General features: G+C 46.1%; 1 protein-coding gene across 6 annotated transcripts in view; it reads left to right on the top strand.

Annotated features, from left to right (window-relative positions):
* Window positions 1-27075, top strand: part of KDM5B (lysine demethylase 5B) — a 77541-nt gene that overhangs the window by 30239 nt on the left and 20227 nt on the right. For all 6 annotated transcript variants that reach the window (XM_008268570.4, XM_002717590.5, XM_051821109.2 and 3 more), the window contains exons 2-12: window positions 3291-3368; window positions 4492-4614; window positions 5263-5433; window positions 11957-12091; window positions 14038-14134; window positions 15868-15977; window positions 18275-18433; window positions 20596-20715; window positions 22830-22988; window positions 23832-24013; window positions 25717-25879. In XM_008268570.4, the coding sequence (XP_008266792.2) occupies window positions 3291-3368; window positions 4492-4614; window positions 5263-5433; window positions 11957-12091; window positions 14038-14134; window positions 15868-15977; window positions 18275-18433; window positions 20596-20715; window positions 22830-22988; window positions 23832-24013; window positions 25717-25879 (1497 nt within the window). The remainder of the gene's footprint in view (window positions 1-3290; window positions 3369-4491; window positions 4615-5262; window positions 5434-11956; window positions 12092-14037; window positions 14135-15867; window positions 15978-18274; window positions 18434-20595; window positions 20716-22829; window positions 22989-23831; window positions 24014-25716; window positions 25880-27075) is intronic.

Raw genomic sequence — 27075 nt, 5'->3', positions numbered from 1 at the left:
CTCTTTGCTTTGGCTTGGGAAAGCAGTAGAAGATGGCCCAAGTCCTTGGGCCCCTGCATCCACATTGGAGTCCTGGAAGAAGCTCTTGGCTTCAGATTGGCACAGCTCTGGCTGTTGCAGCCATCTGGGGAGTGAACCAACGGATGGAAGACCCCCCCCCCCTCTCTCTCTCTCTCCCCCTCCCCCTCCCTCCCTCCCTCCCTCCCTCCACCTGTCTCTCTAACTTGGTCTTTCAAAATAAATAAAATAAATCTTAAAAAAAAAAAAAAAAGTCATTTTTACTCCTCGTCCCCCCCCCCCCCCTTTTTGGTGGCTTGTATATCAGAACTAACCAGGGAAAAAACATTCGTCTTTTTGGGATTGGATTATCTCACTGAGCGTAATGGTCTCTGATTGCATCCATTTTGTTGTGAAAGGCAGGATTTCATTCTTTTTAATGGCTGAATAGTACTCCATTGTGTATACCACAGTTTCTTTGTCCGGTCATCAACTGATGGGTGTCTGGGTTGAGAGCATGATTTTATTCTTTTAACTGTTCCCTGACTGGGGACATTTGTTTTCAGCAATGTAGATGATGATTTTAATGTTTTTCATTGTCTGATTATTTTTTCATGAAAGTTCTTCCATGATGGGATTCTCTGTAGAATAGGTATCTGTAAGAGCAGGCGTTAAGGATGGGCTTTTGAAAGACTTGCCATTTTTTTTTTAATGTATTAATTTTACTTATTTGAGAGAGAACGAGCACATGCACTGCCTGCTGATTTTCTCCCCAAATGTCCAGGACCCAGAAACTCAATCCAGGCCTCCTCTTAGGTGGCAGGGACTCAGTCACTTGAGCAAGCACCTGCTGCCTCCAGGGGACACATCAGCAGGAAGCTGCAGTGAGAGCAGAATGGGGACTTGAACCCAGGCATTCCAGCAGGGGGTGCAGGTGTCACAAGTAGCATCTTTTTTTGTTTTTTTTTTGTTTTTTGTTTTTTTTTTTTTAAGATTTATTTATTTATTTGAAAGAGTTACGCAGAGAGAAAAGGAGAGGCAGAGAGAGAGAGGTCTTCCATCGCTGGTAAACTGCCCAATTGGCCGCAACGACAGGAGTTGCGCTGATCCAAAGCCAGGAGCCTCTTCTGGGTCTCCCACGTGGGTGCAGGGGCCCAAGGACTTGGGCCATCTTCCACTGCTTTCCCAGGCCACAGCACAGAGCTGGATTGGAAGAGGAGCACCCAGGACTTGAACCGGAGCCCATATGGGATGCTGGCACTGCAGGTGGGGGCTTTACCCGGTATGCTACAGTGCCGGCCCCCCTAACAGTGGTGCCAAACATTCCCTCTTTAAGGATAATTTTTTTTTTGCATATTTCAAAAATTTTTTTATTTGAAAGGCAGAGAGAAAGAAGGGGAAATATCTTCCATCTGCTGATTGATTTGGCAAATGCACGAAACAGACTGGTCTGGGCCAGGAACTCAGTCTGGGTCTCCCATATGAATGGCAGTGACCCAAGCACCTGGACATAAACAGGAAGCTTAACTTAAAAGCAGAGCTGGGCCAGCACTGTGGCATAGTGGGTAGGCAGCTGCCTGTGGTGCCAGCATCCCATATGGGCGCTTGTTTAAGTCGTGGCTGCTCCAGTTCTGATCCAGCTCCCTGCTAATGCTCCTGGGGAAACAGCAGAGGATGGCTTAAGTGCTTGGGCCCCTTCACTCATGTGGGAGACCCAGAGGGAGCTCTAGGCTCCTGGCTTTGGATTGGTCCATCTCTAGCCATTGCGGCTTTTTGAAGAGTGAATCAGTGGATGGAAGATAGCTCTCTCTCTCTGCTTCCCCCACCCCTCTGCCTTCCAAATAAATCTTTTTTTTTTTTTTTTAAAGCAGAACTGACACTCAAAGCCAGACCCTAATATGGCAAGCAATCCCAAGCACTCTTTTGACTGTAGTACCAGATACCTGCCCCAAGGGTGATTTTTATTTTTTTTTAAGACTTATTTGAAAGTTACAGGGGAAGAGGGTAGAAACAGAGATATCTTCCATTCGTGGATGCACTCAGATGCACAGGCCAAAACCAGGAGCTTCTTCCTGGTCTCCCAAATGGGTAGCAGGGCCCAAGCACTTGGGCCATCCTCTGCTGCTTTTTCAGGCCATCAGCAGGAATGAATCTGAAGTGGAGTGGCTGGGACTTGAACCAGCACCCAGGTAGGGAGCCAGTGTCACAGGCGGCAGCCTTACCCTCCAAGCTACAACATTGGCCTCAAGGATGAAATTTTATTAAAGAAAAAAAAGTTTTATTTATTTGAAAGCGCAACAGAAAGAGATAGTCTGTTATTTCACTCTCAATAGCCCCAACAGCCAGGGCTGGACCAGGCCAAAACCAGGAGCCAGGAACTCCATCCTGATCTCCCACTTGGGCGGCAGGAGCCTAAGCACCCAGGCAGATGGGCTGGGTCAGGAAGCTAGATCAGGAGCCGAGCAGTCGAGGCTGAACGAACGCTCTGATACAGGAAGCTAGGGGTTTCAAGAGGTGACTTAACCTGCTGAGCCACAATGTCAGCCCTCCCAAAGATGATTTTTAATCATTATTTACTTATTTGAAAGACAGAGAAACAAATTGTCTTCTGTCCACTGGTTCTCTTCCCATGTGGCTATAATGGCTGTGTCTGCGCTAGGCTGAAACCCACATGGTGGCAGGAGCCCAAGCATTTGGGCCATCCTGCCCTCCCAGGTGCATTAGCAGGGAGCTGGATCAGAAGTAGAGCAGCCTGGTGTCAAACCTGTAGTCTGACAAGCTCTGCTGGCGTTGCAAGCATCAGCTTAAAACCAGTGCACCACAACGCCAGCCCCTCAAGGGTGATTTTTAAAATTCATCCTGGATGTCAGTGTTTCAGTTTCTCCCCACTGAAGAACTTATTCTTAATTTTATAATAAAAGCCAGTGTGACTAGGAGGTTAATACATAGAAAATATTCATAGATAATTTAATGTTAATGGAAGTATGGGTGGATAGTTACTTCTGTGGTCAGAGAGAAGTCAGTGTTTCACCTTAATCAGTGATTTCAGCTGACAGTGAGGCTCAGTGACATTGTTGGAAGGGTTTGGGTACAGGGTTGTGGGATGTGTCATTTATTGGAAAAGGGTGCTCATACATCTTCTGGTTTCTGGTGGGAAAAAGACCGAGAAGCTACGACCCTATGTTCTGTTCTGTTTGGTTACATATCAGTTTACTTAATGGTTTTAATTTTAAAGTAAATTTTTGAATGTGAATTATAAATTCTTCTAAGAAGAGCCTTTGCTTTTCTCCTAGGACTGGCAGCCACCATTTGCGTGTGATGTTGATAAACTTCATTTTACGCCCCGGATCCAGAGGCTGAATGAATTGGAGGTAGGGTCCTCGCTCGCTCTGGTTGCCCGTGTTTCAGAGGGGTCTTCTCTGCAGAGGTGTCATAAGTTGGGCTAATAAATGCTAGTCATGTGAGCAAATGGCAGCAAGACCATCGCATCAAACCAAATTTGCATTAAATACTGATTTTTGTTAGTCTTTTTTGGCCTATTCATGAATGCATGTAAAATCCTTTTAAATTGAGGTTTTGCAGGACTCTGAGAACTGTGCAGTAGGAAAGCTTCTGCAGCCCTAATTTCCACGTGGTAACATGTGGTAACACACCTTAGCCTCCTTGGGAAGAGGGGGTGTGGGGGAGTCTTCACGCAGCCTCAGGTGCAGGTGCTGCTGACCCGCAGGCCTGTTGCTCGTGTTGGGCTGCTGCTTTCTGAGCCAGATCACACACTCGTGACCGTGTCTGGTAGGATTCTGAGGCACTGATGGCAGAGCTGACGTGTTTTCAGGGATTGCACTGTGACTTGAGGCAAGGTGGGCACGAGCTCAAGGCCCTGGGGCGCCGGGACACTGACCCATTTTATCTGGTGTGCAGGAGGGCGCCCCAGACAGTCTGAATTGTATCTTACAAGAAGCGGAGAGAAAGTGACTTGTGGAGAACAGTAATAATTTGTTAAAGGAATAACATTTAAGATCATTTCCTTTTTATGACAGTTGATAATTACCAATGTAAATCTGTCTCTAGATTTGTGTTTAAGCAAATAAGAAGATTTTTATTTAAAGGAACAGGCCTTTAAAATACCCAGTTTTAAAGAGACCAAGCTGGGCGCATAGAAGCTCACTTGTCATATAATTTTAAGCAATAACATAAAATTGTGCTTATAATACTTCTTAAATGAAGCACTTTTCAAAGCAACTACTTAAGAGAGGGTTTACTGAGTGTTTAACACCTTGCCTGGCATATGGTGGTAAGTGTTGAATTAAATTTTTGTTGAGTTAATGTGTTATTTTTTAACCAGCTTTATTTTATAGACTTTTGGCTGTTTCTCTGAATTTAGAAAGTGGTGTTGTACTTAAGTATTCTAAGAATGAAAATACTATATGAGCAGGTAGTAGGCAGGAGCTTTAAAACAAGGTAGGTGAAATTAAAACTCCGTTCTTTGTCATTTAGGCTCAGACTCGTGTAAAACTGAATTTCTTGGACCAGATCGCCAAGTACTGGGAATTACAGGGAAGCACTCTGAAAATCCCACACGTGGAGAGAAAGATCCTGGACCTGTTTCAGCTCAATAAGGTAAACAGCTAAGGGCCATTTTGTTTAATAATCTTTCTGCTGCTTGAATTTGATCTTCTTTGCCTTAAAAAGAAATATGTGGAGTGAGGTTCTCAGTTGCGTTGTGGTGATGGTGATCAGACTCTGCTTGTAGGCCTAGAAGCCTTACCTTGTGCACTGTCCTGCTGCTGCCTGTTGTAGTCCTTTAAAAACTTCACCATTACCTTTGTATTTAATACAGACAGGGAGACAGAGGCTCAGGGAGAGAAAGACAGTGACCGAGCTGAAAAGATTGCTACAGTTCAGTGCCAGGGTCACGGCATCCTAAGGCCCCGACACGCTGACCATGTTGCTGGGCTCGCTTCCTGGCTCATGGAGTTTGAAAGAACCACGGAGCAGGACTGGTCACTGGAGCCTAAGGTGGCTGCTTTGGGGAAGCAGGCAGCTTTTGGAGGGACACAATGTGGACCATTCTTTCAAAGAAGTGTTTTAATTTTCTAGCTTGAAATTAATAATACGTGAATTTCTTCTTTTGACTTGGGAGGTGTATTTCCCAAGGCAACTCCAGCCAGGAATATTTAGTCTTTGGAGTCATGCCTAGGCATGAGGGAATTAGAAGTGATTTCCATATCTGTGTTTTTAATTTCTATTACTGTTTTATTTTGACAGTTAGTTGCAGAAGAAGGTGGATTTGCAGTTGTTTGCAAAGACAGAAAATGGACCAAAATTGCCACCAAGATGGGGTTTGCTCCTGGCAAAGCCGTGGGCTCGCATATCAGGGGGCATTATGAACGGATCCTCAACCCCTACAACCTGTTCCTGTCTGGAGACAGCTTGAGGGTGAGTTCATTTCACTGCTTTCTGGCTCATTGTCTTCACAGGAGAGTGAAGAGCCCTGGATGGGCCTGGAAGGCCTGTTCAGACCGCTGCTCTGGGGATTCTTCTCCGGTGTGTGTGTTCAGCTCTTCTTAGAGCTTGTTCTTTGCTTGCATAAGATGACAGGAAATGTGCTTCCACCGTGGAGCGGCAGTCTGTGTTCCCTTCCCTGGAGGTGGTAACCAGCAGGAGCTGACTCACGTCTGCGGGGTGCAGTTAGTGCTGAAGTGTTCCTGGTTGCCACATGAAGGACAGCCTGGGTGGCAGCCTGCCCGCCCGACCCCTTTGGCCAGCAAGGTGTCTGAGCAGATTGTCCAATGGAATGCTAGTGGCAAAGGATGAGGGACTTAATGACACTTAGTGACATAGCTGATGGCTGCTGCTTCCAGTAGTTCTCATGGAGCTGCACTTGTTTTTCTACAAAAAAGGTGTTTATGAAAATATTCAGCTAAGAACAATTTTTTAATTAAAGTAAGGCAATATAAAAATTTCCCGCTTGGGCTGGGTGTTATGGTGCAGTTGGCTAACCCTCCACCTGGGACTCAGCACCAGTTTTGGAGCAGTGACTCCAGCCTTCTGGGGACGTGTCCTGGAAGGCGGGAGATGATGGCCCAGATGGGAGGTTCAGGTACAGTCCAGGCTCCTGGCTTTGGCCTGGCATAGCCCTGTTTGCTGTGGGCATCTGACGATCTCCCATACTCTGTTCTGCCTTTCATGCAGAAGAAAATAAGTAAACAGTCCAAAAAACGAATCTCCCACGTATTTCAAGACCTTGCCAGAAAGAATTTCAAGTAATAGCCATTTACATGCTATCTGCAATGTGAGTGTATTGTTTTTCTTTCCTCTTGATTCTTTTTAATCTAGAAGAGAGTGGCTAATATGATATCAGACAGTTTGTTTTTCTGAAATGTACACTGTGTGAACATGTAATGGGCCCATGATGAATTGAAGTGGGGCCTTTATATGTCTACGGTTGCCCATGGGGCTTCATTTTCTTTTCTTGAAGAACTCCTCTGAAGGGTGGTGGTCTGGTGAGTGAGAGGAGATGCAGTTTATCTGATTGATGAGTTGTGACATTTTGGAAACATTTAATAAATTCTATGGAAACTTGGGCACTAAGTTAGTTATAAAGCATTTAGGCATTTGTGTGACCAAAGAGTTAAAAGGGAATAGGTGTTTGAAGACACTGTTTTACAAACATTGCATCTGTAACACAGACAGTTTTTGAGGGGTAGACCTATTATGTACCAAGTATGTTCATTGTGGAAAGTAAATACACAGGAAAGTATGACAAACATAATGAAAACTTATTCCTAATCCTCCCAGATGTTACTTTTGTTAACTTTTTATAAAAACACACGCAAATTAGCAATGTGCTCTTTATATGCAATATTGTATTTTTTAAAAGATTTATTTATTTTTAAAGATTTATTTGTGGGGCCAGCACTGTGGCGCAGCAGGATAACGCCCTGGCCTGAAGCACCGGCATCCCATATGGGCGCTGGTTCTAGTCCCGGCTGCTCCACTTCCAATCCAGCTCTCTGCTATGGCCTGGGAAAGCAGTAGAAGATGGCCCAACTCCTTGGGCCCCTAAACCCGCATGGGAGACCTGGAAGAAGCACCTGGCTCCTGGCTCCTGGCTTCGGACCGGCACAGCTCCGGCCGTTGCGGCCATCTGGGGAGTGAATCATCGGACAGAAGACCTCTCTTTCTCTCTGCCTCTCTCTGTGTAACTCAGACTTTCAAATAAACAAAAACCTTAAAAAAAAAATCTTTTTTAAAAGATTTATGGGCCAGCGCCGTGGCTCAATAGGCTAATTTTCCGCCTTGTGGCAGCGGCACACCAGGTTCTTCTAGTCCCAGTCGGGGCGCCGGATTCTCTCCCGGTTGCCTCTCTTCCACAGCGCTGCTGTGGCCAGGGAGTGCAGTGGAGGATGGCCCAAGTACTTGGGCCCTTCACTCCATGGGCGATCAGGATAAGTACCTGGCTCCTGCCATCGGATCAGCGTGGTGCGCCGGCCACGGCGGCCATTGGAGGGTGAACAAATGGCAAAAGGAAGACCTTTCTCTCTGTCTGTCTCTCTCACTGTCCACTCTGCCTGTCAAAAAAAAAAAAAAAAGATTTATTTATTTAAAATATATATTTAAAAATATTTTTAAAAAGATTTATTTATTTATTTAAAAGTTATACAGAGAGAGGGAGAGGCAGAGAGAGAGAAAGAGAGAGGTCTCCCATCTGCTGGTTCAGTACCCCAGTGGCCACAATGGCCAGAGTGGGCAGATTGGAAGCCAACAACCAGGAGCTCCTTCCACGTCTCCCACGTGGGTGCAGGGGCCCAAGGACTTGGGCCATCTTCCACTGCTTTCCCAGGCCACAGCAGAGAGCTGGCGGCAGCTTTACCTGCTATGCCACGGTGCCGGCTACTAAAAGATTTATTTATTTGAAAGGTAGAATTAGAGAGGTCGTCTATCCACTGGTTCATTCCCCAAATGGCTGCAACGACCACGGCTAGGCCAGACTGAAAGCCAGGAGTCAGGAGCTTCTTCCAGGTCTCCCACATGGGTGCAGAGGTCCAAGTGTTTGGGCTGTCTTTCGCTGCTTTTCAAGGCACATTAGCTGGGAGCTGGGTTGGAAGTGAAGAAGCTACTGCCCATGTTGGATGCCAGCATCACAGGGAATACTTTACCCACTACGCTGACCTTGCATTTCTTTTTTCTTCCTAAAATATGAACATTTGCTGTGTCATTGAACATTTTTGAGGATGTGTTTTTTCAAGATTTTATTTATTTATTTGAAAGGCAGAATTAGAGAGACAGAATGGTCTTCCATATGCCTGTTCACTCCCCAAGTGGCTGCAATGGCTGGAGTTGGGCCATCTTCCAGTGCTTTCCCAGGCTGTAGCAGAGAAATGGATCGGAAGAGGAGCAGCAGGGATATGAATTGGCGTCCATACGGGATGCCAGTGCCTTAGGCGGAGGATTAATCTGCACCATAGCGCCGACCCCAGAGAACATGCTTTCTTATGACTGGCATTCCATTTTTGTAACCAAACCTTGATTTGATTTCTCATATTGTTGGAAATTTAGGTTAGCACTAATTTTTTATTATAATAATGGGCATTCTTTGTCCATTTTGTTTTAATGCCCATTTCTGATTTTTGCAATTAGTTTCTGGAGAAAGGACAGTTAGAGAAGATAGTTTGAGAAGCGTGGTGTACTGTGTGGACCAGGTGTTGTTACCTGAGTGTGCTGAGTGGTGATGCACCTGACACGATGGAGCAGGCCCTCATCCTGTTCTCCAAGTTCTCCACAGACCTTAAGGGATTGCCCTGATGGTGTGATACCATTTTTTTTTTTTTTGCTTTTTATGTTGTATTATTATTTTAAAAATATGAAAGGCAGAGTTACAAAGAGAGAGAAGAAAACAGAAAGAGACAGACATAGATCTTCCATCCACGGACTCACTCCCCACATGGCCGCAGAGGCCAGAACTGGGCCAGGCTGAAGCCAGGAGCCCAGAACCCCACCCAGGGCAGGAAGCAGCACTTGAGCCATCGTTTCCTGCTTCCCAGGATGCATTAGCAGGAAACTGAACCAGAAGCAGAGTAACCAGATGAATCCAGGACTCCTGTGTGGGGTGTGGGCACTGCAGGCGGGAGCTGAATCTCCTGTACGACAGCACCCCCTCAGGTGTGACGACGTTCCTCACCTCTAAATCAGACTCTCAAGTAAAGGGCAAAATCAGAGTCTGCATGGGATACATACATTAGATATAAAAGTAACACATCAGGTGTGTATTGAAATAGGTTAGAAATACAATAAGGCTCTTCATAGATCACGTAAAATCAAGCTCAGCAGCTTTTTAGGTTAGCGCGCCATAAAGTCCGTACTGAAGCAAGTCGAACACAGCTGATGAACTGTGGAGCTGAGAGGGGACGTCCACACCACAGGTGTGGAATCAAATTTCCTTTTTTTTCTAAAGATTGTTTTGGAAACGTAGAGTTACAGAGAGAGAGAGCTTCCGTCTACTTATTTCATTCCCCAAATGGCTGCCAAATGGACTGGGCCAGGCCAAAGCTAGGAGCCTGGAACTCCATCGGGGTCTCCTACATGGGTGGCAGGGACCTGAGTCGTTGGGGCCATCATCTGTTGCTTTCCCAGGCACTTTAGTGGGACTGGATGTGAAGTGGAGCAGCCTGAACTTGAACCGGCAGTCATGGGATGCAGGTATCACAGGCTGTGATTTAACCGTCTGTGCCATGACACCAGTCCCAAGAATATGAATTTCTGACCTGCACTTAATAAAATTCATGATTTAGCTCAATTATTATTTCCCTAATCACATTTTTCTATCTCAAATAGAAAGTTCATAGGATACAGAAAAAAAGAAAATTTAGATAAAGCCCAGCTTTCACTGTCTTCATGGTTTCATCAGACATACTCCTGATGCTCATTTGAGAATTTGTTGTAAAAGGGAGGACAGTGTTCCATACTGATTAAAAAATAGAAAATATTTCTCTCAATTATTCTGTCTTGTAGCATTTTTACAGAATATGAGTGCTTATTATAGGTATAGCAGTTAATGTTTCCAACTCAGATCAGTGTATAGGTTTCAGTAGAATAAGTAGAATATTTAATATTTATAGGTTGCTATACCAGAGGTAGATTCATTACTTGTCCTGCAGTTTGTATCAGTATTCCTTTTTTCTTTTTCTTTCTTTTTTTTTTTTTTTTTTTTTTTTTTTAAGATTTATTTGTTTATTTGAAAGGCAGAGTTATAGAGCGAGAAAAAGGTCTCCCATCTGCTGGTTCAGTACCCCAGTGGCCACAATGGCCAGAGTGGGCAGATTGGAAGCCAACAACCAGGAGCTTCTTCCAGGTCTCCCACGTGGGTGCAGGGGCCCAAGCACTTGGGCCATCTTCCACTGCTTTCCCAGGCCATAGCAGAGAGCTGGATCAGAGGTGGAACAGCCGGGACTTAAAGTGGCCTCCATGTGGGATGCTGACACTGCAGATGGAGGCTTTACCCGCTGTGCCAAAGTGTTGGCCCCTTAGTATTCTTATAGCATACATATTTTTTAATTATTATTATTTTTTTTTTTATTTGAAAGAGTTACAGAAAGGGGGGGTGTCTTCCATCCCATCTGCTGGTTCACTCCCCAGATGGCTGCAACGGCCAGAGCTGCACCGATCCGAAGCCAGGAGCCAGGAGCTTCTTCTGGATCTCCCACATGGGTGCAGGGCCCGAGGACTTGGGCCATCTTCTACTGCTTTCCCAGGCACAGCAGAGAGCTGGATCAAGACTAAAACTGGCGCCCATATGGGATGCCATTGCTTCAAGCCAGGGCTTTAACTCACGGCCACAGCGCCAGTCCCAGCATATCATACTTCTTAAATATTAGAAATCTGTTTGGTCAATTTGCTTCTCCTTTTTTATGCTTCCCCTGGATTCTGTATTTTTTGTGTGAATGTAAGAGGGAGGCCTCTCTTGTTCACTGGGCTGTGAGGTGGTGATGGTGCCCACAGCGCATTACTCTGGGAGGCTGTCATTTCAGTGCATCTCATTCCATACAGGTGGTCTGGCCACCCCGGAGTGTGTCCTTTTGGAACCTGCCTTTAAAAATACTTCTCATGATTGTTGTGCATCCTTGTGCGAAACAGCAGCACTTACTTGAAGTTCATGCTGGCTTCAGTGGTACTATTTTGTTTTGTTGTATTGGCATTGTTGCATACCCTCTTTGAAAAGGCAGCTTAGAATCAAACTAAGTAGAAAAACCAGAGAACGGAGAAACGCGTGTCTGATCAGAATGAGAGTTGTTGTCGTGCGCTCCTTGACAAGCTCTGCCTCGTGAGCTTCAGGACTTGGCAGGCCCTCAAGTAAACGAAGCTTTTTGCTGAAGGAAGGCTGCTTTAGTCAAACGGCCCATCCTCGCAGCTCAGGTGACTTGGTGAAAACATTGCTGGTTCCGTCTGAAGCCACAGGATTGTAAAGTTCAGGCAACATGCCGCATTCCCTATTTTCATTAATCCAGACATTGTTTAAAGTTGTGGTGCAGTAGGTTGAGCCACGCTGTGAGTCAGTGGCATCCTGTACAGGAGTGTCGGCTTGAGTCTCAGCTCCTCTGCTTCTCACCCCGCATTCTTGCTAATGCGCCTGGGACAGCAGGGGAAGTGTTGCAGCAATCTGGGGAGTGGTCCAGCGGCTGGAGACAGCTCTCTCTGTCTCTCCCTCTCTCATTCTCTCTAATTCTGCCTTTCAAGTAAAATAAAAGCAAATCTTTAAAAAATTTTTTTGGCTAAACTGTTCCCTCTGTATCTATTTGATCATATAATTGTATCTGTGGTTGTATCTTTGTGTTTATTTAGATATTAAAAAGGAAAACCTGTTATCTACATAAATCTAAAATATATCTTGCAAAATCCAATGAAATTCCCTAGGACTAACGAAGGAGACAGAGTTATCGGTGCAATTCTGTTTTCTTTCTAGTGTCTGCAGAAGCCAAACCTGACCACAGACACGAAGGACAAGGAATACAAACCCCACGATATTCCCCAGAGGCAGTTGGTGCCGCCCTCGGAAACGTGCCCCCCAGCTCGTCGCGCCAAACGCATGCGCGCAGAGGTGAGCACTTCCTGGGGCTGAGCTCAAAGAATTCTTGAGCTCCAGAAATACCGGCTTCCACGCTGACGTCACGTGTATGTGCTATGGTTTTGAACCTTACTCGTCTCACAGAGGAGGCTGTAGCATGAATTCTAGTTTTTATACTTGGGGAAGTTGTACCACCAGAAGGGTGAGGAACTGAACCTCCTCTGGGTGTGGGCCGCCTGCTCGGACGCTGCTGAACTGTTGCCTTGGCCCCGAGAAGAATTGCACTCATGTGCTGCTGTCTCAGTTGCCTGTGGTACTCAGAGTTGGGCAGTGTGTGTTGGAAATCAGGGCCAGGAGCTGTGAAGATGTGTCTTTTTTGAAACAAGAGAGCTTAGAAAACAGTCATTTTTCTTAGACTTCCTGAAAAGGAATTGGGGACCACGGGCAGATACCTGTGCTGAGCCAGAGACGAACGGGGCACCACGAAGGGGGTGTCGTCAGAGGAAGTTGGGAGGACTGCTACGGCTCCTGCTGGCTGCAAGGTGTTCATGCCCTGAGGTGCTTCCTCTGGGGGAAGGAGAGTGCTCCCCCATCACCTCGCTGCTGTACAGAGGAGGGAGAGTTTGGATTCCTGCCCAGCCTGGTGGCACAGGGGTAACATAACATACAGGGCTCTGTAGAGCTGGGAGGCCTCATAATGCATCGATTGTGTTTCCAAATCAATTCCTGGCTACTTAATAATTTTTTGCAAAGATGAAAATATTATCCGTTTTGTTTTCTCAAGATACGTGTAAATAAGAGAAGTGTTTTTACTGTGGTAAGTTGGAGGATAGGAAAAAATTTTAGTGACTCCATTTTGTAAATGAAGGCGACTGCGCAGACTAGGAAAATGTGGTTCTTTGAAGCCCGCAACATACTGAGAGTTCATGGTTCTAAAAATGGTTGGGGGTGCAGTTCTTTGCCTTCAGTGTCTGTTAGACACGCCCTAGTGCCGCGGCTGCCTAGATCTGTGATGGTCAGGAAGTGACCAGATGGTACTGATGTCCGTGGAGGAGAGCAGGTGAGCAGAGCCAGGCAAAGTGACAGGGCACAAACACCTCCAGCGGTCCAGGCTGAGATGGCCTGTTTGCTTCTCTGTGAGTACTTCAAGACACAGCAGAAACTGAGACTTGGCTCTCAGTGAGGAGTTGGTGATGTGAGGGTATAGTTGAAGGGACAGCTGTGTGGCCTACTGGATGAGGTGCCACCTGGGACGCCTTCAGCCCATGTCAGAGTGTGTGGGTTCTACTCTTGCCTCTGCTGCTGACTCCGGCTTCCTGCCAGTATGCACTGTGAGGGTCAGCGAATGATGGCCCAAGTTCTCCGGTCCCTGTCACCCACTTGCATTCCAGGCTCCTACTTCAGCTTGGTGCAGCTTTTGATGGGTATTTGGGGAATGATCCAGAGGAGGACAGATCTCTGTCTCTCAAATAAGTGAATGTTTTTGTATAAATAGCTTTTTATGATAGTTTATTAAAATAATTTCTAGGAACTTTTTATGCAAGCTGAATTGTTGTCTATACATTCTGCAGACCTTGGAAGAGGTCGGGAAAGCCTTAGGGGCTGATGGAATTGGGTATTTACGTAAGTGCTTAGGATGGGGCTCCGTGGTGATAGAATATAGCATGAAGCGAACGTGTGAGAGCCCAGGTGCTTCCAGGAGGGAAGGAGAGTTGTCCCAGTCTACGTAGTAACACATCCCAGTTTGTTACTGATCCTCTGACCTTTTCCTAATTATTAACCTATCATGGTAGAGAACATTCTGGTCTTCATCTGTGCCTTAAGTTACAGAAGTTCCAAAGGTGGGCTCTGTTTTCTTAGGGGAGAGCAATGTACTCTGAGTGCTGTACTGACAGACAAGCTTTGAGGTTACACTTACCTGAGACTTCAGTTTGAGTTTTAGAGGATTCTTTTTTCATGTATATGACATTTTTTTTTAGGCTATGAATGTTAAAATAGAACCAGAAGAGACAACCGAAGCCAGAATTCATAATCTGAGACGTCGGATGGGTTGTCCAACTCCAAAATGTGAAAATGGTAAGAACATTTATCTGAATAAGAAAGAAAAAAATAAACAATTTGTCAATTCAGTAACGTTAACCCAACAATTACGTGCTGGTTGCAGAGTTGAACTTTGAGCAGTGGAGACTTGATGCATCACTGTCCTTGTTGTCATATAATTGACCTGTGGGAGAGAGTAATGGATCTATATGTGCATATTAGGGCGTTTCCCAGCTGTGGTACATTCAACTTTGAAATGAGCTTCAGTACTTTCATTGCAAACAAGTGATTTGTGAAAGAATAGGGACCTTTGAATAAATGTCTTAATAGATTTATTTCAGGCAAGGCAGACAGCCACCGTTTCTAAAATATAAAGTTTACTTGATGACTGCTTACGTGGCTGTCACTCGATGTTGTTAAGTCACTGAGAGGTAGACTTGAGTTCCTCGTAGGAGAAATGCCGTGCCCCCCTCTGTAGGAGGCACATGCAGGTGAAGAAGCTACTGAAGTTACCTCTTCTTAGGGATTAGCGAGTTAGCAGAAAGCAAGAGAGGGCCAGGTCTGAGTCCTGGCTCAGCCACTGAGTGTTTGACCTTAGAGATATTTCTTCGTTGTTTTTCAAATTTTTTTTGTTTTATGTGAGGGACAGAGCTCTCATCTACTAGTCTGCTTCCTAAATACCTGCCGTGGCTGGGGCTGGGCCAGGCTGAAGCTAGGAACTGGAAATTCAGTCTGGATCTCCCACATGTGTGGCAGGCACCCTGCCACCTGAGTGTACCACTGCCTTCCAGCGTCTGCATTGTAGAAGCTGGAGCTGGCATTGTACCCAGGTACTCTGATACGGGGTGTCAGTGTCTAAACTAGCACCTTCACCACTAGACCAAATCAAATGCCTGCCCCAGAGATGCATCCTTTTGACATCAGTTTTCGAATCTTTGAAATGGGTTCATTCTGGAGGATTAAAGTTAAGGAAAGCATTTAGCATAGTGTCCTACATAATAATGGACAGCCAGGGACAGTTGTGGTGCAGCCGGTTAAACTGCCGCTTAGGATGCCTACATCCACATGCTGGTTCCAGTCCCAGCTACTTTATGCTTCCAGTCCCGCTTCCTGGGAAGGCGCAGGTGATGGTCCAAGTGGGTTCCTGCTACCCATATGGGAGACAGTTGGAATTCCTGGCTCCAAGCTTTGGCCTGGCCCAGCCCTGACTGCTGTGTGCTTTTGAGACTGAACCAGTCGATGGAATCAATCATTCAAACTCTTTCTCTCTCTCTCTCTCTCTCTCTCTCTCTCTCTGTCACTCTGACTTTCAAATAAATACATCTTTAAAAAAAAAAAAGATAGCTATTGTTTTAGCCAAAATGTTTAGTCTTTGGAACAAGAAGCTGGAGGCCAGGAAGGTTACCAGAATCATTTCAGATCTCATTAGAGATGGAAGGTGAAAGAGGTACAGTTGAATTGTCAGCCTCATGGTCATGATAAAGAAGAACGTGATTTTGTCAGTATCTGCTGTCTTAGGCTTAAGAAAACTATGTTCATCTTGCAAACCGAGCAACATCTCCATGCGTACCTACATCTGATAATTTAAATGGTGTTAGAGTTTGCATTTGGTCATGAAGTAATCGGCATTGCGTTTACACTGGGTGCTACTTCCACTGAAATGGAAGTAGCCACGAAACTGTTTGCTTTGGGAGGGAGGTGATGAGGTGAGGGAGGAAGCAGAGGACAGCATAGTACAGAAAGAGCTCACTTTGGATTGCTTCCTACAGAGAAAGAAATGAAAAGTAACATCAAGCAAGAACCAGTTGAGAAGAAAGATTTTATTGTAGAAAGTGAGAAGGAAAAGCCTAAGAGTCGATCTAAAAAAACCACCAATGCTGTGAGTTAACCCCGCCCCTTCTCCGTCCCCCCTTTCTTCCTCATTCTCCTGCCCTTCCTTTCTTAACCCTTTTACCCCCAAGCATAAGCTTTTGTGCCTTACTTAGGTTTGGGTAACTTAGTGTCTGACAGAGAAATGACCTTTTCCAGTCACTGTAAATGGGTACTGCCCCAGGGCTTCGTGAGGATGGCGATGACTGCAGAAGTGAGGGCTTTGGTTGCCATTTTTCTGGATCGGGTTCACTCTGGCCCCAAGTTGAGTGTTAATGAGCAGATCGTGCAAGGCTAGACCAAAAGTTGTGAATGTTTCACAGCTTTTCAGTTAGCAAAAGGAAGGAAGGAAATGGAAAGAAGAGGAGGGGAGGAGTGGGGAAAGGAGTTGGAGTTGGGGCAAGGGCCTGGCAGAGCCTCAGGGCCACAGGGAGCTGTGGTGAGGACCTGACAGAGCCTCAGGGCCACAGGGAGCTGTGGCTCTGTTGAAACTGATTGAGAGCCTGACTTGAGAATGCTAGAAAGCCCCTGTCTGCTTTTCTGCCCTGCCCCTCTGAGACACTGACACCCATGCTTTGAGGTTGGAATTAGAATTCGTCTAATTCGGGGCTGGCACCGTGGCAAAGCAGGTAGAACCACTTCCTGCAGTGCTGGCATCCCATATGGGCACCAGTTTGAGTCCCAGCTGCTCCACCTCTGATCCAGCTCCCAGCTAATGTGCCTGGGAAAGCAGTGGAAGGCCCAAGTACTTGGATCCTGTATCCACTTGGGAGACCCAGAAGAAGCTCCTGGCTTCAGGCTCACCCAGCCCTGGCCCTTGCAACCATTTGGAGAGTGAACCAGTGGATGGACGATCTCTCTGTTTCTGCCTTTCAAACAGATAAATAAATCTTAAACATTCTTTGATAAATTATTCTAATTGAATGTTTTCTCCTATAACCATCCCTCTTTGCTGCCCCCTCCCTGCCAGATACAATTAGAAAATCAGCAGAGCCTCAACTGAAAGAGACACAACTCTGTAGTTGAACGCTCAGCTTCTGTTATGAGGTCCTGTCTCTGTATTGCCTCACTAGGGCCATTGGCTTAACGCACACGTGTGGCTGGGGAGTCAGTGTCAGCCCAGGACCTGCTCCTGTGCCCTGCCCTCTGGCTGTGGGTAGCTGTCTTCTCACCAGCTGTCACTGCACAGGTCTGGGCCCCGATCCCCAGTGCTGCTGCACAGGAGCACCCTGGTGACATGATTTCACCTCACTCACGCACTGAGACACTGAGGCTTGGTGAGGACTGCAGCCTGGGACTTGTGGAGGGACACATTTCAGTCCATAGCTATGCCCTGTCACTGGCTATTTGGAGGAACCTCTTAACCATGATCCACAATTAGGAGTTAAAATTGTAGCTTAATGTCATGTAAGCTTTAGTTTCTTCTTATTAAAAATATTTTAAGTTATGAAAATTATATCCATTTATGTGGTGGTTAGGGGTATTAGGTGATATTTTGTGCACAGTATATAACGTCCAATCAGCGTAAATACATCTATCTCCTCAAATATTTAACATTTCTTTATGGGGGATACATCCAAAATCCTGTCTTGTTTTTTTTTTAATAGAAAAATATGCCATTGATTAATATCTATAGTTGCCTTTCTCTCCAGTAGAGAACTCCAGAACTTTTTACTGCTATATGAGTTGATGCCTATTCAACAATCAACTTTTTTCCATTTCTCCCTCCCCCCTCCTTCCTTTCCCCTCCCCTCCCCAGCCTCATATTCACCCTATACTTTGGAATTCCATGAGATCACCTTTTTAAAGATTCCACATTGTGCAATTCTTGGCTTTTTGTGCTTGGCTTATTTTGATTAACATAGTGGCCTCCATTTCTATCCTTGTCTTCAACAATGACCAAGATTTCATCCTTTTTAATGGCTGGGTAGTATTCCTTTATGTAGATACCACCTTTTCTTTATTCATTATTAATTTAAAAGATTTTTCCTTTTATGCAAAATTGACCTTTTCCTTCATAAATTTGCTTTTTGTTATTATCTAAGATTTTTCTTTTAGAAAACTATCTTTAAGCTCTTTAAATAACTTTAAACACATGACAGTGGAGAAAGCTAGGAGGTTGTACGTTAAAGCTGGGAATGTGTGGAGTGCTGTGAAATACCTCTCATAGAAAGTGGGAGGTGCTCGTATTTGAAATACCCTTTGTGGAGGCTGAAGCATTGGATGTGGGATGGAGAGACTAGATTGCGCCGTCGACCGCTTGGCGACCCTGAGTCACAGCTGCTGTGTGCACTCTCCTTGCCGCAGGTGGACCTGTACGTCTGCCTCCTGTGCGGCAGCGGCAGCGACGAGGACCGGCTTCTCCTGTGTGACGGCTGTGACGACAGCTACCATACCTTCTGCTTGATCCCACCGCTCCACGACGTCCCCAAGGGAGACTGGAGGTGTCCTAAGTGTTTGGCTCAGGTAAGAATTAATGGCAGGGGTAGCGTTAGAATGTTACTGTTAGTGCGTTTTTCTTCCCTTTGGGCTTTAGATTTGCCAGTGGCCAGTCCTGAGGCCCATGAAGTGAACTGGACGGGACCTGAGTCGGAGAAGGGTCTCAGAATCGGTCTGCAGTGTTGGGGAAGCTGAGGGACAGCAGCGTTTTGCTGAGCAATTAGACTGTGTCTTGTTTTTTTTTTTTTTGTTTTTTTTTTTTTAAGATTTATTTATTTATTTGAAGGGCAGAATGACAGAGATTGATCTATTAATCTTCCTGCTGATGATTCACTCCCTAAATGACCACAGTGGTCAGGGCTGTGGCAGGCTGAAGCCAGGAGCCTGGAACTCCATCTGGGTCTCCGCTGTGGATGGAAGGGGCCCATGCACTTAGGCCAGCTTCTGCTGCATTCCCAGGTGCATTAGTAGGGAGTTAGATTGGAAGTGAAACAGCCAGAACTTGAACACACACTCTGATATAGGGTACCGGTATGGTAGGCAGTGGCTTAACCCATTGTGCCACAACACCAGCCACTACACTATTTGTTTAAATTTAGTTGTAAAAAGCATTACATGCTGTTTGCAAGAATTCTCTCTCTCAGGGGTTGGTGTTGTGTTGTAACAGGTAAAGCAGGTGAAGCCTGTGGCACTGGCATCCCTTATGGGCACCAGTTCGAGTCTTAGCTGCTCCACCTCTGATCCAGCTCCCCGCTAATGGTCTGATTAAGCAGTAGAAGATGGCCCAAGTGCTTGGCTACCTGCACCCAAGCGGCAGACCTAGAAGAAGCTCCTGACTCCTGTCTTTGCGTTGACCCAGCTCCCACCATTATGGTCACTGGGGAAATGAACCAGCAGGTGGAAGATCTCTCTCTCTCTCTCTCTCTCTGAATGTCTGCCTTTCAAGTAAATGAATAAATCTTTTTAAAAATTTCTCTTTTAAGATTAGCTTATTTGAAAGGCAGAATGACAGAGAGAAAGGGAGACGTAGAGGAATCTTCATCTGCTGGTTCACTCTCAGGTTGGCCAAAGCAGCCAGGGTGAAGCCAGAAGCTGGGAACTTTTGAGTTCTTCAGTGTCCTACCAGGATGGTCAGAGATGATTCCTCAATGTGGCGATAGCCACTCTTAATGTGATGGTGTGTATCCATCCAGATCCTGTTCTAAACAAATGCAGTTATGTTACAGGAGTGATTTTAGTACTATTTTTCACTTAGAAATACACTTCCATGTGGCATTGTGATAACTGATATTTTTCGTGGTGCGTGGTGTCTCTGGTAAAATCTAGAAGGGATTTGCTCCCACCTTTGTGAGGATTCCTTTGTCTAGCGAGGCAGTCAGCGGGGAGGTGATGGTCGTGTCAGGGTGGGATTATGGCACAGTAGTGAGGAGCTCAGCCCCAGTGCGGGGCCAGGGCCACAGTGCTTTTCCATTGTCTCCTGTGAAGGGGAAGGCACTGGGCCAGTGTCTGGGCAGGGCAGGGGCCATGGGTGGGAGGTGACTTAAGTGGTGAGTTCTCCTGGTAGGGATGACTTGGCGGTGGATCCGGCTCACTGGTCCAGAGTGGCTTGGCTGGCTCCGGCTACCCCTCGGTGCTTTGTTTCTGATGACGTTGTTAGATTATAGGCACATACTGCTGGTTTGGCAGTCCTTCGGTTTCCATCGAGTGACTTCTAGTCTGTATTTGTTGATTTTATGGTTTGGAGTCTCAGAGGCCGTGATTCCTTATCAAGGTAGAAAATACCTTCCCCTGTTAGGGGACACCGTGTTCCTGTGTAATGGAGCTGTATGAGAAAGCACAGGGCCTTTCCATCCAGGCGTCCACTCTTGAAGCTCCTTACGGGATCTGACCCCAACACAGACCTCAGGTGCTCACTCAGCACTCAGTGCCTGATCATGAAGGAAGCTGACTGATTGGCTGTCTTTCCAAACATTTAAATTCCAGGTTGTGGTAAATAAAATAGAGATTCTGTTTGCTTTAGCAAATAAATAGGTGAAATTTGTTTCATTTGCTCACTAGACCAATCCAATTTTTTGTCACATTAATTTTTCCAATGTAGATCTAGCATAAACATTAAATAAGGACATTGACAATTGTACTTGGAATTTTCAAGTGTCATCTAGAACACCAAATTTTGTTTTTATTTGCAGGAATGTAGTAAGCCACAAGAAGCATTTGGCTTTGAACAAGCAGCCAGGGACTACACCCTGCGAACTTTTGGAGAAATGGCAGACGCCTTCAAATCTGACTACTTCAACATGCCAGTCCATGTAGGTACACATGCACTGCTTTAATTTAAGCTTTTAGTTACTTTTGCAGAACAATGTATCTGAAGACAGATTGAGTGGAGGCCTCTTCTGATGGTCATTATGCAGAATGAGAGATTAGCTTGGTTTCATTGTATTTAAATTCCCACAGTACTGAAAGATGCATTATGATTTTTCATTTAAAGATTTCTCTAGAAATAGCTGTCCCACACAATCATATAGTAATAGCAACAGAATACCAGTAAAGAAAATAATCAGTAATCCTTTCAGTCCAGCAAATGCAATTTAAAGAAAAGTTATAAAATTTGTGAGTGGCTATGATATGCCAAGCAATATATACCTTGGGAGTATACTTCTGTCCCCCCGCCTCCCCAAAGATTAATTTATTTATTTGAAGGGCAGAGTTAAAAGAGGCAGAGAGAGAGGTCTTCCATCCATTGGTTCACTCCCCAGATGGCCTCAATGGCTGGAGCCATGCTGATCCAAAGCCAGGAGCTTCTTTCAGGTCTCCCACGTGGGTATAGGGGCCAAGGACTTGGGCAGTCTTCTGCTGCTTTCCCAGGCCATAGCAGAGAGCTGGATGGGAAGTGGAGCAGCCGGGACACAAACCAGTGCCCATATGGTATGCTGGGCACTGCAGGCGGCAGCCTTACCCACTGTGCCACAGCACTGCCTCTGGGAACATACTCCTTGTTTGTTATGAGACCATAAGTTAGTATTTTGAACTTCAGGGTAAGATTGCATTTTTAATTTTCCCTTACTCAATCAGGAGCACAAGCACTTCTCATTCAGCATTTATTATTATTCCTCAAGTAATTTCACCGAAATTAAGTGATTTCCTAACACTAATTCAAGATGAATTAGTGGTTTTCTTTTCTTTCTTTTTTTTAAGATTTTATTTATTTATTTGAGAGGTAGAGTTACAGAGAGAGTGACAGACACAGGTCTTCTCCCATTGGTTCACTACCCAAATGGCCGCAACGACCGGAGCTGTGCCAATGCGAAGCCAGGAGCCAGGTGCTTCTTCCAGCTCTCCCATGCGGGTGCAGGGGCCCAAGGACTTGGGTCTGCTTTCCCAGGCCACAGCAGAGAGCTGGATGGGAAGAAGAGCAGCCAGGCCTAGAACCGCCCATATGGGATGCTGGCACCACAGGCAGAGGATTAACCTGCGCCACGCTGCTGGCCCCGAATTAGTGGTTTTCTTCACCATTAATGCAAGTGCTCCGTCATGTGGGTCTCTTTAGTGGGATTATTTTCTTGGAATTGCTGTTGGGGCTACATGAGAGCCTACCCCTTGTCCCACTCGAATACCTGACTCAGTTTATGGAACCTCAGCAAATACATGAGCAGACCTGATTTTCCTTAAGTTGTAATTACTTGTTTAATGCGCTTAAATTTATACTTGATTTGAGTTTTCAGTTCTCTTGACTCCCCACATGTGTACTCGGTCAGTCTTGGTGACTTGCATACAACCTCTTCTAGCTGTAGCTGGCCGCGTATTTTTCTAAGATGAAGACGCTGATGGGCAGGCATGGAAGTTTCCTGCCTCTGGACTCACTGTACTCTCCTCGCCTCCCTTTTATAGTGGGGCCAGGTTGATAACAGGAGCATCAGTCCATTTTCTTTTTTAAATGCTTATTCATTTTCATCTTTTGAAAGGCAGAGTGACAGAAATCTCCATCCACTGATTCACTCCTAAAATGCCTGCAATAGCCAGGCCTGTTCCAGACCAAAGCCAGGAGCCAGGAACTCAGTGTGGCTGTCCCAGGGGCCGGCGGGGGCCCCAGCACTTGAGCCACCATCGGCTGCCTCCCTGGATGCAGTAGTAGGAAGCTGGGTCAGAAGCTGCAGAGCTGGGACTCGACTTGGCCCTCAGCCAGCACTCCAGTATGGGATGCAGGCATGGGTGGAGAGGGCTGGAATTCTTAGTTCCTGCCCCTCTTGGTTATAAAATCCCTTTTGGAAGATGGAGTTGTCGCCTTAATCGCCTGGGGTCAATGGTGGAACATCAAAAGCAGAATTGGTCCTCAGGATGTTATTCTGTGATTCCTGTCCCCAGACTGGATGCAGTTTGTGACTGTCTGAGAAATCTCATTTTTTCTTCCTTGTGTTTCCAGATGGTTCCCACAGAGCTGGTTGAGAAAGAATTTTGGCGACTGGTAAGCACTATTGAGGAAGATGTCACAGTGGAATATGGAGCTGACATCGCCTCAAAGGAATTTGGCAGTGGCTTCCCTGTACGAGACGGAAAAATCAAGCTTTCGCCGGAGGAAGAGGTAGGCCCTTGGGTTTAGGGAGCTCTGCAATGCAGGCCGCTGTTTGGCATGCACTCGATCTAAAGGGCACAGCTGGGTTATGGAGCCCTCCTGGAAAAGACAGACGCCCATGGAAGTGGCTTGGAAGAAGTTACTTATTCCTGGACATTGTTGATTGGCTGAAGTGGTTTCATGATTTGCTCTCGGTAACTCTTGGCTACCAGATTGTTCATGAATTCAAGACTGAGGTGCCGCTGTGACTGCGGGTGTGAGTGGGAACATGGCTCACCGGCCGTAGACTCTGTACGTTGCTTCTCTTTCTGTAGGAAACTCAAAGGGTCGGGGTCGGGCCTGGTTACCCTGGCACCTGAATGTTTAGGAGCCTGCGAGTTTCCCTGCTTGCAAACTCCTAAGAGGGTTTCTGTTCCTATTCTGGTAGGAACTCTGATTTGACGTTGAAATCTGGCATACGATGAGAAGTATGTAATTGTGTGTGCGTAGCTGAGTCACAGCACGAGAGCAGGAGAGAAGATGTGCCCAGCACCCCCGAAGCTCCGCCTTTGCCCCTCTCCTCCCTCCCCCTCCCTCTCAGGATAGCCACCATCCTGGCTTCTCCAGCACCTGGGCTGGTGTGTGCACTTGTGAGCTTTGTGTAAGTGGACTCTTTCCAGGAAGAGAGGCAGATACAGACGCATTTACTCTCTGAATCCGTTTGTGTGGCGTTCACAAAGCTAATCCATGGGCAGCACAGTGGCTCCTCAGCTCCCCTCCTCCCCTCTTATTTTAAAGGACACTGTTCTCAGCTGGCTTCTGCAGCAGTGCCGAGCGATGCAGCTAACTCTTCTCTCGCTGTTGTGTTTTTAGGAGTACCTTGATAGTGGCTGGAATCTGAACAACATGCCAGTGATGGAGCAGTCTGTGCTTGCCCACATCACTGCTGACATATGTGGCATGAAACTTCCGTGGCTGTACGTGGGAATGTGCTTTTCATCCTTCTGTTGGCATATTGAAGACCACTGGAGCTACTCGATTAACTACCTGCACTGGTGAGAGGTTCCACAGAGCCTGGAGTGATTGGCTAGCTGAGTAGAAAAACTAGTAATGGGCCACTTTCTTTTTTCTTTTTTTTAAGATTTTATTTATTATATAGAGGTAGAGTTAAACAGATAGAAAGGGAGAGAGAGAAAAGTGACCCCAATGGCTATAGTTAGGCCAATCCAGAGCCAGAAGCCAGGAGTCTCCTCCAGGTTTTCCACACGGGTACAGGGACCTAAGCACTTGGGCCATCTTCCACTGCCTTTCCAGGCCATAGAGAGCTGGATCAGAAGAGGAGCAGTGGGGACAAGAACCAGTGCCCACGTGGGATATGGGTGTGGCAGGTGGAGGTTTAGCCTACTACACCACAGCACCAGCCTCTGGGCTACTTTTTAAAAAGATTTTTTCTTTGCTGTTGGAGCAGACATCCCAACAAGCTAAAACACTGTTTCTTAAAAGATTCCCTGGAAGTGCACGAATCTGCTGAAATTGCACATACACAGAAAGGTCAGAAGGCATTGAGCTTTGCTTTTAGTGTGGAAAATGCCATTTGGAGGCAATGGCGGCCCATTGGGGCAGGCATTTGACTCAGCCATTAGGATACCATTGTGACGCCTGCATCCTATATCAGAGTGCCTGGAGTCCAGTCCTCTACTTCTGATCCAAGTCCCTGCTATGGACACCCCGAAAAGCAGCAGGTGATGGCTGGAGTATTTGGGTCCCTGTCACTCATGCGGGGCACTGGATCGGGTTCCGGGCTCACCTCGGCATGGCCCAGCCCTGGCTTTTGTGGGCATTTGGGCAGTGAACCAAATCTGTCTCAAATAAATAAAAATACTTTGGAAAACAAAACAAAAAAAAAAAAAACACCACTTTGGGAGAGGCTTAGAGGTGGCACAGTGTCTCCCAGGTCCTTGTACCTCCAGCTTCCTGGGCTGCTTTCTAGCGTCACTGTGCATATAGTTGCGTGTCCTTATCTTGTGTGCATGTCGGGGCATGTGGGCTTCATTGTTTAAGCTCTTCAACCAGAGTCATTTCCTCACATCTGTTTTTCTCTTCTCTATTCCTCTTGCTCCTAAGTTCAAAAATATTTGAAGATCTGTAACATACTCAAATCTTCACACAAGGAATTTGAGGATGTACCACAAGAAAGGGGGAATTGGCATCTATATGTGCACATAAGCATGGTTCTGCTTCCCCAGGCAATTGTTCCCAGCTGTAAAATGAAGATTATGTTTACCATAGCTCACAGGGATGCAAGGATGTTACAGATTAATTGGTTGACAATTTACAGTGCTTTGAAGAATAAGAGCTCTTTAGAAATGCTAATTGCCTTATTAGTGTTTGATTTAACCTGTCTGTCAGGAGGGGAAGAGCAAAGGAAGATGGAGAGTCACCCCCTTGTCAGTTGCTGTGGAAATTGCGGCAACCACATAGCCTGCAGCTAACATAAGACCTTGTATTCTTAGAAATCCTGGGTATCTGCATCTTGTCAAGGGCCAGATAGCATGGGAGTGGGGAGAGGGATCTCGGATAAAAAGTCTCATGTTTAAGCTTTTGACTTGGAGGGGGGAATGCATCACACACGTTCACTTTGGTCTGAACATTCCTCTGTAACATGGTCGTACAGAGCAGGAGCCAAACAGTAAGAACTGGTTCACCCTTTTATTTGTGTTGACGTGGGGGCTGATTTATTTTCGTTCTCTGCTTCCAGGGGTGAGCCAAAAACCTGGTACGGCGTCCCCGGCTACGCTGCCGAGCAGCTGGAGACCGTGATGAAGAAGCTGGCTCCAGAGCTGTTCGTGTCGCAGCCGGACCTCCTGCACCAGCTTGTGACCATCATGAACCCCAACACGCTGATGACGCATGAAGTGCCTGTACGTTCTGCAGGGAAGAGGTCCTCCATCTGCTGCTTCTCTCCCCAAGTGGCCACAGTGGTTTTAGCTGGGCCGAAAACAGGGCGATCTGAACTCTTAGAATCTTTCATACCTTGTGCTTACTTTAGAAAACAGTTTTGAATCCATGATTTTAATTTTGGATAATGAACTGGTATGCATGGTAGATCTTAGTTTTACCTCTATTTGTATTTAAGATTCATTTATTTGAAAGGCCAGAGTGGGGGCTATTGTTGTGGTGTAGCTGGTAGAGCTGCTGCTTGCGATGCCAGCATCCCATATGGGTACTGATTTGGGACCTGGACTTCCTATCCAGCTCTGCCAGTGCACCTGGGAAAACACTGGAGGGTGGCCCCAATACCTGGGTCCCTGCACCCAGTGGGAGACCCATAAGAAGCCCCAAGCTCCTGGCTTTGTTTGGCCTAGCCCAGATCCAGCCTTTGCAGTCATTTGAGGAGTGAAACAGCAGATGGAAGATCTCTATCCCACTCTATAACTCTGCCTTTAAAAAAAAAAAAAAAAGAAAGAGAAAAAAAAAAAAAAAAAAAAGACTGGAGTGACTGGGAGGGAGAGGGAGAGTCCAGGATCTTCCACCTGCCAGTTCATTCCCCAAATACCTTCAACAGCCATCTTGGTCTCCTCTATGGACGGCAGGAGCAGAAGGCCAGGGCCATAATCCCTGCTTGCCTAGTCGCTTTAGCAGGAAGCTAGATCAAAAGTGTCAAGTAGTCAAGACTCAAACCAGGCACTATGAAGTGTAGACATCCCCAGTGACAGTGTACCATGACACTTGCCCAATTAAGCTTATTTTAAGTGAAAACTTATTTTGAGGGCTTGAACTTGGATTTCAGGGTTCCCAGTCTGGCCTGAAAGGTGCTGCTGTGGTCGCCTCACCGAAGTTCTGTACAAGGTGGTGACACTCAGATACTGGCATTCTTTTTGGAGCATGCTCTGAAGACAGTTTTGGGAGGCCAGTATGAGGAGTGCATCTTTGTTCAACAGAGTATAAATGATGCATTAACATTGTTAAAGTGAATTTTTACATAGATTTATTTATTTATTTGAAAGGCAGAGTTAGGGAGAAAGAAAGATCTTCCATCTATTGGTTCACTCCCCAAATGACTGCAACAGCCAGAGCTGCACCAATCCGATGCCAGGAACCAGGAGCTTTTTCCAGG

This window comes from Oryctolagus cuniculus, chromosome 13 (assembly GCF_964237555.1).
Source record: "Oryctolagus cuniculus chromosome 13, mOryCun1.1, whole genome shotgun sequence".
NCBI classification, from domain to species: domain Eukaryota; kingdom Metazoa; phylum Chordata; class Mammalia; order Lagomorpha; family Leporidae; genus Oryctolagus; species Oryctolagus cuniculus.
Note: the sequence above shows the minus strand (reverse complement) of the source record. Positions and strands in the feature narration are given on the sequence as shown.